The sequence below is a fragment of the Mastacembelus armatus genome, chromosome 18 (assembly GCF_900324485.2).
Source record: "Mastacembelus armatus chromosome 18, fMasArm1.2, whole genome shotgun sequence".
Lineage (NCBI taxonomy): Eukaryota > Metazoa > Chordata > Actinopteri > Synbranchiformes > Mastacembelidae > Mastacembelus > Mastacembelus armatus.
The window spans coordinates 9436450-9447856 of NC_046650.1; the positions used below are offsets into that span (position 1 = coordinate 9436450).

General features: G+C 39.2%; 3 protein-coding genes across 3 annotated transcripts; all 3 read right to left on the bottom strand.

The window, feature by feature from the left end:
• Window positions 1-762: 762 nt before the first annotated feature.
• Window positions 763-5237, bottom strand: LOC113142650 (E3 ubiquitin-protein ligase TRIM39-like). Its single transcript, XM_026327747.2, has 7 exons — window positions 4213-5237; window positions 2786-3360; window positions 2531-2626; window positions 2175-2408; window positions 1882-2026; window positions 1766-1792; window positions 763-1675 (listed from the first exon to the last, which is right to left on the bottom strand). The coding sequence occupies exons 2-7, from the start codon at window positions 3356-3358 to the stop codon at window positions 1095-1097; spliced, it is 1656 nt and encodes a 551-aa protein (XP_026183532.1). The 5' UTR covers window positions 3359-3360; window positions 4213-5237; the 3' UTR covers window positions 763-1094.
• A 149-nt stretch (window positions 5238-5386) lies between these two features.
• Window positions 5387-7970, bottom strand: LOC113142668 (E3 ubiquitin-protein ligase TRIM47-like). Its single transcript, XM_026327788.1, has 4 exons — window positions 7862-7970; window positions 6343-6968; window positions 5625-5855; window positions 5387-5529 (listed from the first exon to the last, which is right to left on the bottom strand). The coding sequence occupies exons 2-4, from the start codon at window positions 6940-6942 to the stop codon at window positions 5509-5511; spliced, it is 852 nt and encodes a 283-aa protein (XP_026183573.1). The 5' UTR covers window positions 6943-6968; window positions 7862-7970; the 3' UTR covers window positions 5387-5508.
• Window positions 7971-8084: 114 nt separating this feature from the next.
• On the bottom strand, window positions 8085-11368 carry LOC113142656 (E3 ubiquitin-protein ligase TRIM39-like). Its single transcript, XM_026327760.1, has 7 exons — window positions 11272-11368; window positions 10383-10971; window positions 10174-10269; window positions 9860-10093; window positions 9277-9424; window positions 9160-9186; window positions 8085-9076 (listed from the first exon to the last, which is right to left on the bottom strand). The coding sequence occupies exons 2-7, from the start codon at window positions 10959-10961 to the stop codon at window positions 8544-8546; spliced, it is 1617 nt and encodes a 538-aa protein (XP_026183545.1). The 5' UTR covers window positions 10962-10971; window positions 11272-11368; the 3' UTR covers window positions 8085-8543.
• Window positions 11369-11407: the final 39 nt, after the last annotated feature.

The window sequence follows — 11407 nt, forward strand, 5'->3', positions numbered from 1 at the left end:
ATAATTTTTATTTAGATTTTGAAATTCAAAAGTTTGAATTAAGTAACAGCACCTCACCTTCTTTGTAGACCAACCACACACACACACACACACACACACACACACACACACACATGCATTAGGACAGAGAGAGAGTTGTGTTTTTGGTTCTTTACATTGACTTACATTTGCTGGAGAATTAACCTAAACCATAACTACTCCTTACCTACCTTAACCTTGACTATTCTTTCCCCAACCTTAACCATGACTACTCCTTCCCTAATCTTAACCATGACTACTCCTTACCAACCTTAACCACAACTATTCTTTCCCCAACCTTAACCATAACTATTCCTTCCCCCAACTTAACCATGACTACTCCTTACCAACCTTAACCATGACTATTCTTTCCCCAACCTTATCCATGACTACTCCTTCCCCCACCTTATCCATGACTACTCCTTCCCTACCCTTAAGCACTTTGAATTGCATAGTGTATGAAAGGTGCTATACAAATACATTTGCCTTTGCCTTTGCATTTGCCTTTAACATGACTACTTCTTCCCTAACCTTAACCATGACTACTCCTTCCCTAACCTTAACCATGACTACTCCTTACCAACCTTAACCATAACTATTCCTTCCCCCACTTTAACCATGACTACTCCTTCCCCAACCTTATCCATGACTACTCCTTCCCTAACCTTAACCATGACTACTCCTTCCCTAACCTTATCCATGACTACTCCTTCCCTAACCTTAACCATGACTACTCCTTCCCTAACCTTAACCATGACTACTCCTTCCCTAACCTTAATCTAACCTTGCACCAGGTTATCACCATAATATTCAGTGAATCACATTGTGGGGACCAGATGAAAGGAAGGTCAAGTCTCCACAATGTGAGCATATGAACAGGTTTCGGGTCCTACAATGTAATACCAGGTGCACAAACACACTCACTCACTCACACTTGAAATTTGATTCCCTGGTGTCACAACACGTAGTTTCAGTTTTAACCATGTTAATAGAAAACAGGACACATAATTTGTAGGTGCTTCTTCTGTCCTAGTTATTTATTTTAATCTCAGGTCTAGATCATTGCACAGGGTATGTTAAAGAGAACCAGCTTTCCCTTGTTCATCACACATCATCTCTTCATCCACAGCAGAAATAATCAAAGGGTTTGCATTTTTCTCCTCTTGTTTTACATGTGGATTGAAATATGGGAGGAGGGCATCTCTGAATGAACACTTAGTAAATGAGTAGATGTGAGACTGAGCCGTCACATCATAAAAGGAGATGAGACCTTCCTCATAGTCCACAAACACCCCAACCTTCTCAGGTTTCTCCTTGAGGTAAAGACGAACTGGTGACTTTGTCACAGCTGTGTACTTATCATCTTCATAATGTACAATGACCCAGTAATCGTTGTATGGATGCAGGGAGATTTTCCCTTTCCGGTTTGCATCTCCTCTTGCCACACCCAGATCCCATCCGGTCTTGTTGCTGACCTCCACCTCCCAGTAAAACTTCCCAGAAGTCAATCTGTTGAGCCCCAGGACGCTGCAAAACATGTCAAACCTCTCCGGGGTATCATCCACACCCTGGTCCTCTCCTCCATCTTTCACTTCTTTCCCATCGTCAGAGACAACAAGGCGTTTGTGTGCAGTAGCTGGATCCAGCTTGACATCCTCTGTTAAGCACAGGTCAATAAAAATTTATAATTTCAACAAAAAGGTAATTTTTCAAACATACTGTTAGGAAAAAAGCATTTATGACGCACCTGTAAACTTTGGGACTCTCTTAAGTTCTGTGAAAGTGAAAAAGTGAAAAAAATAGTTAGGGTCCTCTAACTTTGCATTTTAGTTTTGAACATTTCACCAACAATTTAATGATTACCAATGGAGGTCAGTTTCTCCAGTTGGAGTTGAATTTGTTCCATCATGATTGATGTAGTTTTTCTCATGGTCCCAAAACACAGTGATGTGTCCAACTCCATCTCTGAACAGTCTCTTCCATCCACATCTTCAAGAGAGGGATAATTCTGAGAAGCAGACAAGATCGACCAACCAGCAAACAAAGCATTAGGAGGTGATCTGGTAAAAATGTTTTGATTAAAATGCCACATTATTTAATTAAGAGCTCAGGTGTGAAACACTACATCCGATTAATGGCATTAAATGTTGAGTCACCTGCAGGAAAAGGATGTGGTCCTCACATGTAGATATTTTGTCCAGTTCAGAGATGGTCTCCTTGAGTTTTTTTATTGCTGCTTTCAACTCCTCTTCGAGGCTTTTTGCATCTTTCTCCAGAACCTGCCTCCTGTCCTTCAGTGGCTGGAGGATGTTTGCCTGGGCTTCTTCCACAATGGCGATCACAGCAGTGAACACGGCCTCAATATCCCACCATTCATTGTCCAGATGGTCCTGAAGATAGGAAAACATGGAACACTATTCAAAAAAATTCAAAATATTGGAAGTTATGCAGGTATGATTTCTGATTTAAGGTTATTCCAGGATCATTAATGCTTGTCTCCCTTACAGTTTACCTTGCAGCTGTTTAGTGAAGCTTTAATCTCATCCATTTTTGTTTCTCTCTTCTTAATTTTCTCTTGTAAATCCATCTTTGTGTTTTCAAGTTTAGCCTACAGTAAACAAACAAGTCAATATCCCAAACATTCAAACAATCACCTTTCCATTCTACATCCTAACAATTATGTATTGCAATTACTTAAAATAAATATTTATTTACTACCATTAAGACTTGAATTGACAATTATCCAATGTTTCTTATTGTCATTGACCTTCTTCATGTCCTGTTCATCTTCAATGGCAACAAGCTCCTCTGGCCTTTCATCCAGACAGCGAACACAAATGCACCTCTGCTGCCTCCTGCTGAACAGCTCCAAGGGGCGTCCATGCTTCAGACAGGCCCTCTCATCCAGGTTCTTCACAGGTGCTACCAGCTTATGGCCCTCCAGCCTTTTAGTAGAATAGTGATTTTCCAGATGGGTCGAGCAATATGAGGTAAGACACACAAGGCAGGACTTCTTAGCCTTCAGTTTTTCGCCTGTGCAAATGTCACAGGCTACTTCACCATCTTTCCCAGTGTATACATCATCGTTCTTCTTTTTTTGTTGTTGGATGATGTCCCTCAGAACAATATTTACATCTGGGATTCTGGTCAAAATCGTCTTGCATAGGGGGCAGGATCTGTCATTGTACATCAAGTTGAAGTGCAGACATTTCTTGCAGAAGGTGTGGCCGCAAATGGTAGTGACCGGGTCCACAAATATGTCCATGCAGATGGAGCATGTTAGATGCTGATCCTTGTCCAATGAGCGGGTCTCACTGAACGATGTAGGACCAGAGGCCATGTCTGTTTAAAGAGAGCCCCATTAGGTTAGGTTACAACTGTAATTTCACAGTAAAGTATTTTCAAAAGAATTCACTGGCATTGGTTTTCTTTTATACTGCAGTAATCATCTAAAGGGGCTTGGGGGCACAAAAACCCATGTTTCTCAAGGGCCACTGCCCTCCTAATTTTCCAGCTATCCCTGCTCTACCCACTGCCAATTACCAGGATCAGGTGTGCTCAGCCAATCAGGAGCTTCAGTTATACAGAATATTTTAAATTTGTTGAAGTTAATATTATGTGTTATACCAGATCAAGCGAGGTTGTAAATCAGCAAGTGCATTAAAATGAGCCAAGTTGCATAAATTTAATATTAACTTTCATAAGTGTGTAATTTTTCCTTTCAAAGGTTACATGTGAGTTATTAACATACTGTGTGTGCTTTATTATTGCTATAAACATGTGTAGCTTATAATTAAAGTCCACAATTAGATATTTAAATTCAACAAATTTAAAACACTGTTTTAAGTTTATACAGATACATTTTAATGGACACATACCAAAAACTGCATATATATTTTTGCACAACAAACATTAATAAATAAAACTTTAATACTGTTGTAGTTCTACAATATGAAGAGAGACACACCCTTGAATTCATTTTTGAATGTGTGTATTAAATCAGTAAACACACACATCCCTAAACCATTAGTTAGGTGCACACAGTCCTGTCTGCGATGGTACCTGAGTTTAATTTAGCATATTTTAAAACATAAGTGCCATGTACATTAACTGATGTCAGCGAGTTGAAGTAAAAGTAATAACCATCAAAAGAAGAGTAAGTAAAAGGATGAAATGTAATCATAAAACACTTACATGTGGAGTATAAAATTACTTCCCGGGTACTGAGATCTGTGTTCTCTCACAGGCTTCGGTCTCTTTCCACTAGAGTGTCTGTGTGTGTTTGTGTCCTTCCTCGCTCTGTTAAGTTTCGTTTCTTTTAGAAACCTAGCCAGTAATTTCCTTTACGTCAGCATGCAAATAAGCAATCCAAATACCTGTCTGCTGTAGGGCGTGTTGTGTGTGAAGCTTGCATAGATCAAATATTGGCCTTGTCAGGTGGTTTTATTCTGACAAGTTTAAAATTTACTGTCTGTCACTTGTTGTCAAACCTGTTTATTAGACTGGTTTCTTGCACAAGAGCTTACTTCCAACAAGACATGAAAAAATAAGGAAGGTAAAAAAACTAAATGTTTAAAATCAGAAAATACTGAAACTATATATAAGATGATACTATTCTTACAACAAATAACATCATTCAGGTAGTTATAAATCATTTCACAAAACATATTGAAATATTTTCTATTTGCTAGAGTTAAGTTTTTTATATTTACTTGACTTAAGCAAGTACTATAGTCCTTGAGGTTTACTGTTTCTCTAAGTTTGTAGTCCATTAATCAACATTAATGTATTCTGTATGAATATACGGTTTGCATATTATAAACAAATAAATTGCTGCATTTCAACACAAAATATATTCAAACTGATCTGTTAAAGAAGAAATTCGATATTCTGGAAAATGCAAAAATGGTAGAGAGTTTGATGAAATGATGGTCTAAGAATCAATCAGTCTGGCACTGTCCAAAGTGAATACATTATAGTTACCATCATTGGTAAGGCTCACTAATTAAGATTGAAATGAAATTTATACTTGTTTATACAGATATGTAAAAATGATAATTGATGATGCGGCTATGCACCAAACTGTTTTTTGTTTCTGAGTAAGTAAATTCCTGGGGTATCTGCTACGGTGCCTGGCAAATAAATCCAGCCTAGGAATAGTACAACTCATATTCCACCCATAAAATAATGAGTTGGTTGATTTAAGGCTTAGTTTTGTTGTACAGATTAAATAAATAAAACATTTCTGTTGATTACTGAATTTCACAAATATCATTAGGCAGGTTTATTACCAGTTTGCTCTGTTGATACTAAACTGAGCTAACATGTTGCTAGGTGTAGCTTTATGATTAATGGACAGGTGTGGGAATGGATTGAATCTTCAAATTTAATGCTCTTCCAGAGTTTGATGTCGTGCTGTGACATATTATCTAACTTGGTATGTGGCTGTAGATTATTTAACAATTTTATTTCATCCAGTCTGTCCAGTCATTAAACGGTGCATAGAAATCTCTGTAGAGACAAGAGAGAGATTGCATTTTAGGATCGGTGGTTATTGTGCATTGTTTGTTTATTGTCACAAATATTATTTTGATTTTGATGCAGACCTGTAGGAAGTTGAGGTTGTCTTCAGTCTGGGAGAGCTGCTCCAGTTCAGCGTTTCTCCTCTCCAGCTGAGAGATTTCTTCCTCAAGCTGTTTGATGAGCTCTTTATTTTCTGCCCAGGCCTCTTTTAGATTTTCTGCACAGAGGTTTACAGAGAGCCTGATTTTCTCAACTTTACTCAGTCTGTCTTGGATCGCTTGCTGAAGTTTCATCCTTCCCCTTTTTAGTTTAACCTGTGGAAATACATTACGTCAGTAGAACTGGTCTGGCAGGTGACAAGCAACATATATACGGTGTCATTTATATAAAAAGATACTCTGCTGATGTTACTGTTGCATTGTTCTCTCAGGGTTGAAACTATGAAGTCTGACCACACCTCATCACTGATGTCAGTTTGGTTTTGTATGTTTTTGACAGCTGATGCAAAACACATGGTTTTTCCATCACAGAGATTTTGATACTTGTACTACGTACTTATTTAGAAAACCAGATCACTGACACACAAACAATCACACAAAATCTTGAACATATAAACAAGTAGATTTTCCCACCACTTTTGTGCAGCAGCAGTACAGAGACACCCAGCATTCTGTATTTGATTTTATCCTCCTCATAAATATCCCTTCACGATCAATATGATCACGATCAGCAACTTTAAATAAGCTACCTCATACAAAGTTTGAGCTGGTTTCCCCATATGGTGCTTTATTTTGATTTTACCTTCTTCTTTGCAGCTTCTTTGTTAATAGAAATAATGTGATGTCCTCTGTGATCTGTCTGGGAACACATGGCACAAATGCACGTTTGATCGCTCCTGCAGAACCTGTCCAACTGCTTCCCATGCAACCCACACACAGAGTCCTCCAAGTTCTTCACCACACTGATCAACAGATGGCGCCCAAGATCTTCACTCTGGTAATGTGGCTCCAGGTGAGCGTCACAGTATGAGGCCAGACACACCAGGCAGGATTTGACTGCTCTGTGCTTTGTTGGGCAGAAATCGCATATGACCTCTCCTGCTTTTAAAGGCACAGTTGCATCCTCATCTTGTTGTGTTTGGGCTGTTTTGAGCTGTGGCCTGGTGGGGAAGAAGGCCTTGCAGAGGGGGCACTGACAGGCCCCATGGATCCTCCAGTATTCTCCTATACAGCCCAGGCAGAAGCAGTGTCCACAGGGGAGGGAAACAGGGCTGGAGAACCTGTCCAGGCAGATGCAGCACTTAGGAGGTTCTGACATTCGGTCAAAATGTCTGACTTTGCATGTGTGTACACATACACGCAAGCAAACTGTGTTCTGCTTTGATGTGGTAGTATCATGCATAGATTAATCCACTTGCTAGAGTATATCTGCAGAGTAAACAAAGACTTGTATTAGCAGGCGTACACCTTAGTACCTCTTTGTTACTGTCAGAGTACAATACAGAGTACAGTGGCAACTTGTATTGCACTGTATTGTATTTCTGGACAACTGAGACCCAAAGGGACTGGTAGTTTCATGGACAGTGGAAAATCCCAGTTAACCTTATTCACTTCTATATGTGAGCCATTCTAGCTTACCACATGTGAAACTGCTTGTAAAGGTTAACACATAATATATGAATAAGTGGGGCAGTCAAACTTATATTGTAATATATGTTTCATTGAGAGCAATGGTATGTGAATTTAGGTCAGTTGAGTCTCTGACTGAGTGAAGTCAGTGGTGTTGGTGTTGGATGTAGATGGCAGTTTATTTGTTCCACATTCAAGACTTTATTATTTTTCTTGTGTAACAAGTATGAGCCATGCAATGCTAACAAGAGAGTAACCTCCAGCTATGAGTATTACTCATAGGCTGTATTGTATGTGGTATTTCTTCAGAAGGGGGGGTGAGGATCTTACGTCAGAGCCATGTGGAAATTTCAAAATATTGTACACGGTCCAACCAGTCAGTTACATATTCTCTGTAATTATACTAAGGATTAGTTCAACATCAAATGTTGTCACATGTTGTTACTCTGCAGCTGTCAGAAATACACTGGGTAAAATTATTTCCAGGAAAATATATTTCTAATTGTGGATTTTTGTTCTGACTTGAAACTGAAAGTGACTCCATCATAACATCCACAGATTATACACGATATATCAAATTCTTGTACATTTCAGCACACAGCTTGACACAGCCATTTAATACTTGTCAACTTTTGATAATTGCAGTAGATTTTTAATTTGATTATTAAAATTATAATGTAAAACTCACATACCTTTCTTTTACATTCCTGCTTGGCACCCGAGGCTCTGACAGAGTTTAGTGACTCATATCCATTTGTTCCTCCTCTGTATAGGTACAGACACACCTGTCACTGTTGGGAAAGAGGGTGGCCCTTTTGGACTCTGACTTCCTGGATGTTTGTAAATCCATATACACCTGATAAAGCAGGAGGTGATGTCTTCTCACAACACTTCAAGTCCAAAAAAGGACAACAATAACATTAAATGTTTATTTCAGCACTAATACTGACAGACACGTTTATACTGTATTCAACTTTTATTTTAGTGAGAAAAATCAATAGGTTTTCATTGAATGATTCAAAAAATAGGAAAATCATCATGGCATTACAAGATTGTGAAATAATGTGAAATACATAACTGATTATACCTTCACATGCTAAGTTCTGTGCATCGATTTTTATTCAAGTAGAGGCAGATTTTGAACGTTAACTAACCCAGTCAAGGTTTAGCTGTCTAGTGGTGTATTTAAGGATGTAGTAAAAGAATTACCTGGGAAATAAAGGGAATGAAGAAATGCAGGTTTACCATTATTCATTTAGCATAATATCCTGTATGTGGCCTTAAAGTCAAATTTTAAGACCCCTTTTCCAGAACTAGCAAGTTAATATCCTAGCTTGCAAAACTGACAGAAGGACAGTAGTACTAGATTAACCATCAGCAGGATGTGATAATCAGAGGCTCAGACTTCTTTGCCCCGCTGTATAGATAAAAGTACGGGAACAGTTTCTCAGTGAAGGTCTCCCCTGTGAAAGAGTAAATATGCAACTTCAAATTGACATCAAAGAAGGAGACTCTGCCTTCCTCATAGTCCAGATAAACTCCTATGTATCTTGGCCTGGGGCACAAGTAGAGGACCCTGATGGGTTTACAGTGAACCTGATAATCAAAACCTCTTTTTCCAATGGAAAAGAATCCATTTTCTTTCTGAGTGACCATGCATGATCTGCTTACAGTTTCCTTGGCAACACCAACATCCCAGTTGTTTCTCAGGCCCACTTGGACTTCCCAGTAGTGCCGCCCAGAGGTGAAGCCCTTGTTCCCCAAAATCATGGGACAGTTAAACCTCTTTAAATAGTCAGAGTCATCAGACAGTGAGGGACTTGCAGTTCTGGAGTACTTCAAACGTTTCCCAAATTCAGTCACCACAAGGTAGGAACCTGCAGTGGCCTGGTCAAAGGTGACTGGCTCTGTAAAGGTTAAGCTTAGTTAAAACCCTCAGCTTTAGTAGTATTAAACCTAACAACTAAAATGAATGTATTAATGAGCGTACCTTTATATTGTCTCATTTTAATCAGTTCTGTTATAAGAAAACACAACATAATTAAAGGAAACCTATGGAACAGATACAGCTTCACGAATTAAGTTTATGTAGCAGATACACTATTACCTGTGTTGGTCAGAGTTTTCATTTCTGCTTGAAAGGCGTGCACGAGGTGAGACATGGCCCTCCTCACTGTCTGCACACACAGGTCTGAGTAAACCCTGATTGTAGACCAGTCCTTGATGTCTGATGTGGTGCGCAGTGCCTGCAAAGTCTGAAATGATTCACAGACACATGACCTTGAGTGGCACAGGACCATTTGAAGTTTTTGAGAACTACTGTAAGTTTATTCACATTCTTTCCATGAGTAGTTGGGAACATTGATTCATTCTTGTGCCTGCATAGAAAATATACTGCAATTGGAGCCAGCAGCTCCTTATTTACTTAGTACTTAGTACTTATAAAGTACTTGGCAAGAGAGCATTGGGTTTGGGTTCTCCACTCCTCTGTCATAACATTGTGTTGCCCTGAACCAGCCTTGCAGTTTTTTTCTTAAAGAGCCAATTAGTGAGAAAAAAGTGTAAAGGAAGGGAAACGAGATAATAAGAGGAGCTTGTCACACATATTGTCTTTAACAGGCACATATTGTTAATTTAGCACTCCATTATCTAGCAGTGAATGTTTGTGGCTTGTGGGAGTGTTGGCAAACCCGCAGAAGCTGGAGGTGGTCGTCGTTTTGTGAGAGCTCGTCCAGCTCTGTCTGCTTTCTCTGCAGTTCTATGATTTCATTGTGCAGCTCTTCAACCATTGCTTCGTCTTTCTCTTGGGATTTTCGGAGCTTTTCTTCAATGTTTGATCTCAGTCTGCTTTGTATCACTTGTACTTGACTCATCAGAGTGTTGAAGAGATTGTCACTATCATCTATCTCTTTGATTGTTTTTTCCTATAATAAAGAAAATCACATAATTAGCATGGATTTATACGAGAGTGTAAAATCTTGGCAAAATTTGCCTCAATACTCACATTTCTCATTTCAGAGAAAACAGTAAATTCAGTTATTTTTTGCATTCTCTCCTCAATCATTATTTTGATCTTTGCTTTTTTGGACTCGATGTTTTCCTGAAATATAGAATTTAAACATTATTAGGCCAGTCACGTCTTCATATAAAGTTCACTTGCTTTCTGGGCATTTAACAAAATAAATTAAATTAAAATATCTTAAACTGTATTACTTTCTGCAGAGCCCCTTCTTCTTCCACAGGCACTATCTCATGGTCTTTGTGGTCTGTCTCACTGCACAGCATGCAAATGCAGATCTGTTCATTCCTGCAGAAAAGCTCCAGGATCCTTTCATGCTTCTCACACATCCTCTCATCCAGGTTCTCCACCGGGTCGATCAGCTTGTGTCTCATCAGAGAGGGAACCCTCTGATGAGGTTCTAGGTGGGCCTCACAATAAGACGTGAAACACACCAGACACGACTTCAGGGCCTTGAACTTTGTTTCTGTGCACACGTCACATTTCACCTGCCACGGTGCATCAGTGCTTTCGAATGTCACCGCTTTTCTTTTTTTTATTTGCATCGAAATATCTTCAATGATCGTGTTTGTGGAGATCTCAGGCCTCCCATAAAATCTTTTATTACACACCGGGCAGTGGCATAACTCACTGTTGTCCCAGTGCCCACTGATGCAGGTATTGCAGAAGCTGTGACCACAAGGTGTGGTGACCGGGTCGCTGAAAACATTCAGGCAGATGGAACACTTGAAATGATCTTCCGGCAATGAGGCGAGGATACTGCACGATGACATTTTTGGATCTCTGTAGGAGCAAATATGATTCATATGCTTTATATTTCTATTCTTTTATGCTTTTTTTAACATACATGCTACCATGTGTTTATAAGTTGCTAAATACAAATGTCAAAACTGGGAAAAAGAGCCGAAAAGGTTAGTAAGTCTATAGTGAATTCAACTCTGTTTACAGGCTGTTTACAATTCACACAATGATTCCGCCCAATGAGTCATTTTTGCATGAATCAACTTGCACATCTTATGGTTGGAAATTTTGAAAGAAAATGAAACCAAAAAAAACAGATAAGTGAATTGAAGAGTGGCTCACCTGATCGTGTGTAGGTTGTTTTGTAAACTGCAGACGCCTGAACACACTTACACATATAGACCACACAGGAATTGAGGCGCTACAGTCAATTCAGTGCTCACAGAGAGAGTGGAGGAGCTGAGGCATTTGCAGTTAC

What these genes read in the sequence shown, in the direction of transcription:
- LOC113142656 (XM_026327760.1), bottom strand. Translation starts at nt 10,961, where the DNA reads ATGTCATCGTGCAGTATCCTCGCCTCATTGCCGGAAGATCATTTCAAG. An exon ending in ACCACCTCCAGCTTCTGCGG is followed by an intron (nt 9,425 to 9,859) that starts GTTTGCCAACAC and finishes GAATCATTTCAG; the next exon opens with ACTTTGCAGGCACTGCGCAC. An exon ending in TAAAATGAGACAATATAAAG is followed by an intron (nt 9,077 to 9,159) that starts GTACGCTCATTA and finishes TAACCTTTACAG; the next exon opens with AGCCAGTCACCTTTGACCAG.
- LOC113142668 (XM_026327788.1), bottom strand. Translation starts at nt 6,942, where the DNA reads ATGCATGATACTACCACATCAAAGCAGAACACAGTTTGCTTGCGTGTA. An exon ending in AAGAAGCTGCAAAGAAGAAG is followed by an intron (nt 5,856 to 6,342) that starts GTAAAATCAAAA and finishes GTATTTCCACAG; the next exon opens with GTTAAACTAAAAAGGGGAAG. An exon ending in ACAACCTCAACTTCCTACAG is followed by an intron (nt 5,530 to 5,624) that starts GTCTGCATCAAA and finishes TTGTCTCTACAG; the next exon opens with AGATTTCTATGCACCGTTTA.
- LOC113142650 (XM_026327747.2), bottom strand. Translation starts at nt 3,358, where the DNA reads ATGGCCTCTGGTCCTACATCGTTCAGTGAGACCCGCTCATTGGACAAG. An exon ending in CTTCACTAAACAGCTGCAAG is followed by an intron (nt 2,409 to 2,530) that starts GTAAACTGTAAG and finishes TCCTATCTTCAG; the next exon opens with GACCATCTGGACAATGAATG. An exon ending in GGAGAAACTGACCTCCATTG is followed by an intron (nt 1,793 to 1,881) that starts GTAATCATTAAA and finishes TCACTTTCACAG; the next exon opens with AACTTAAGAGAGTCCCAAAG.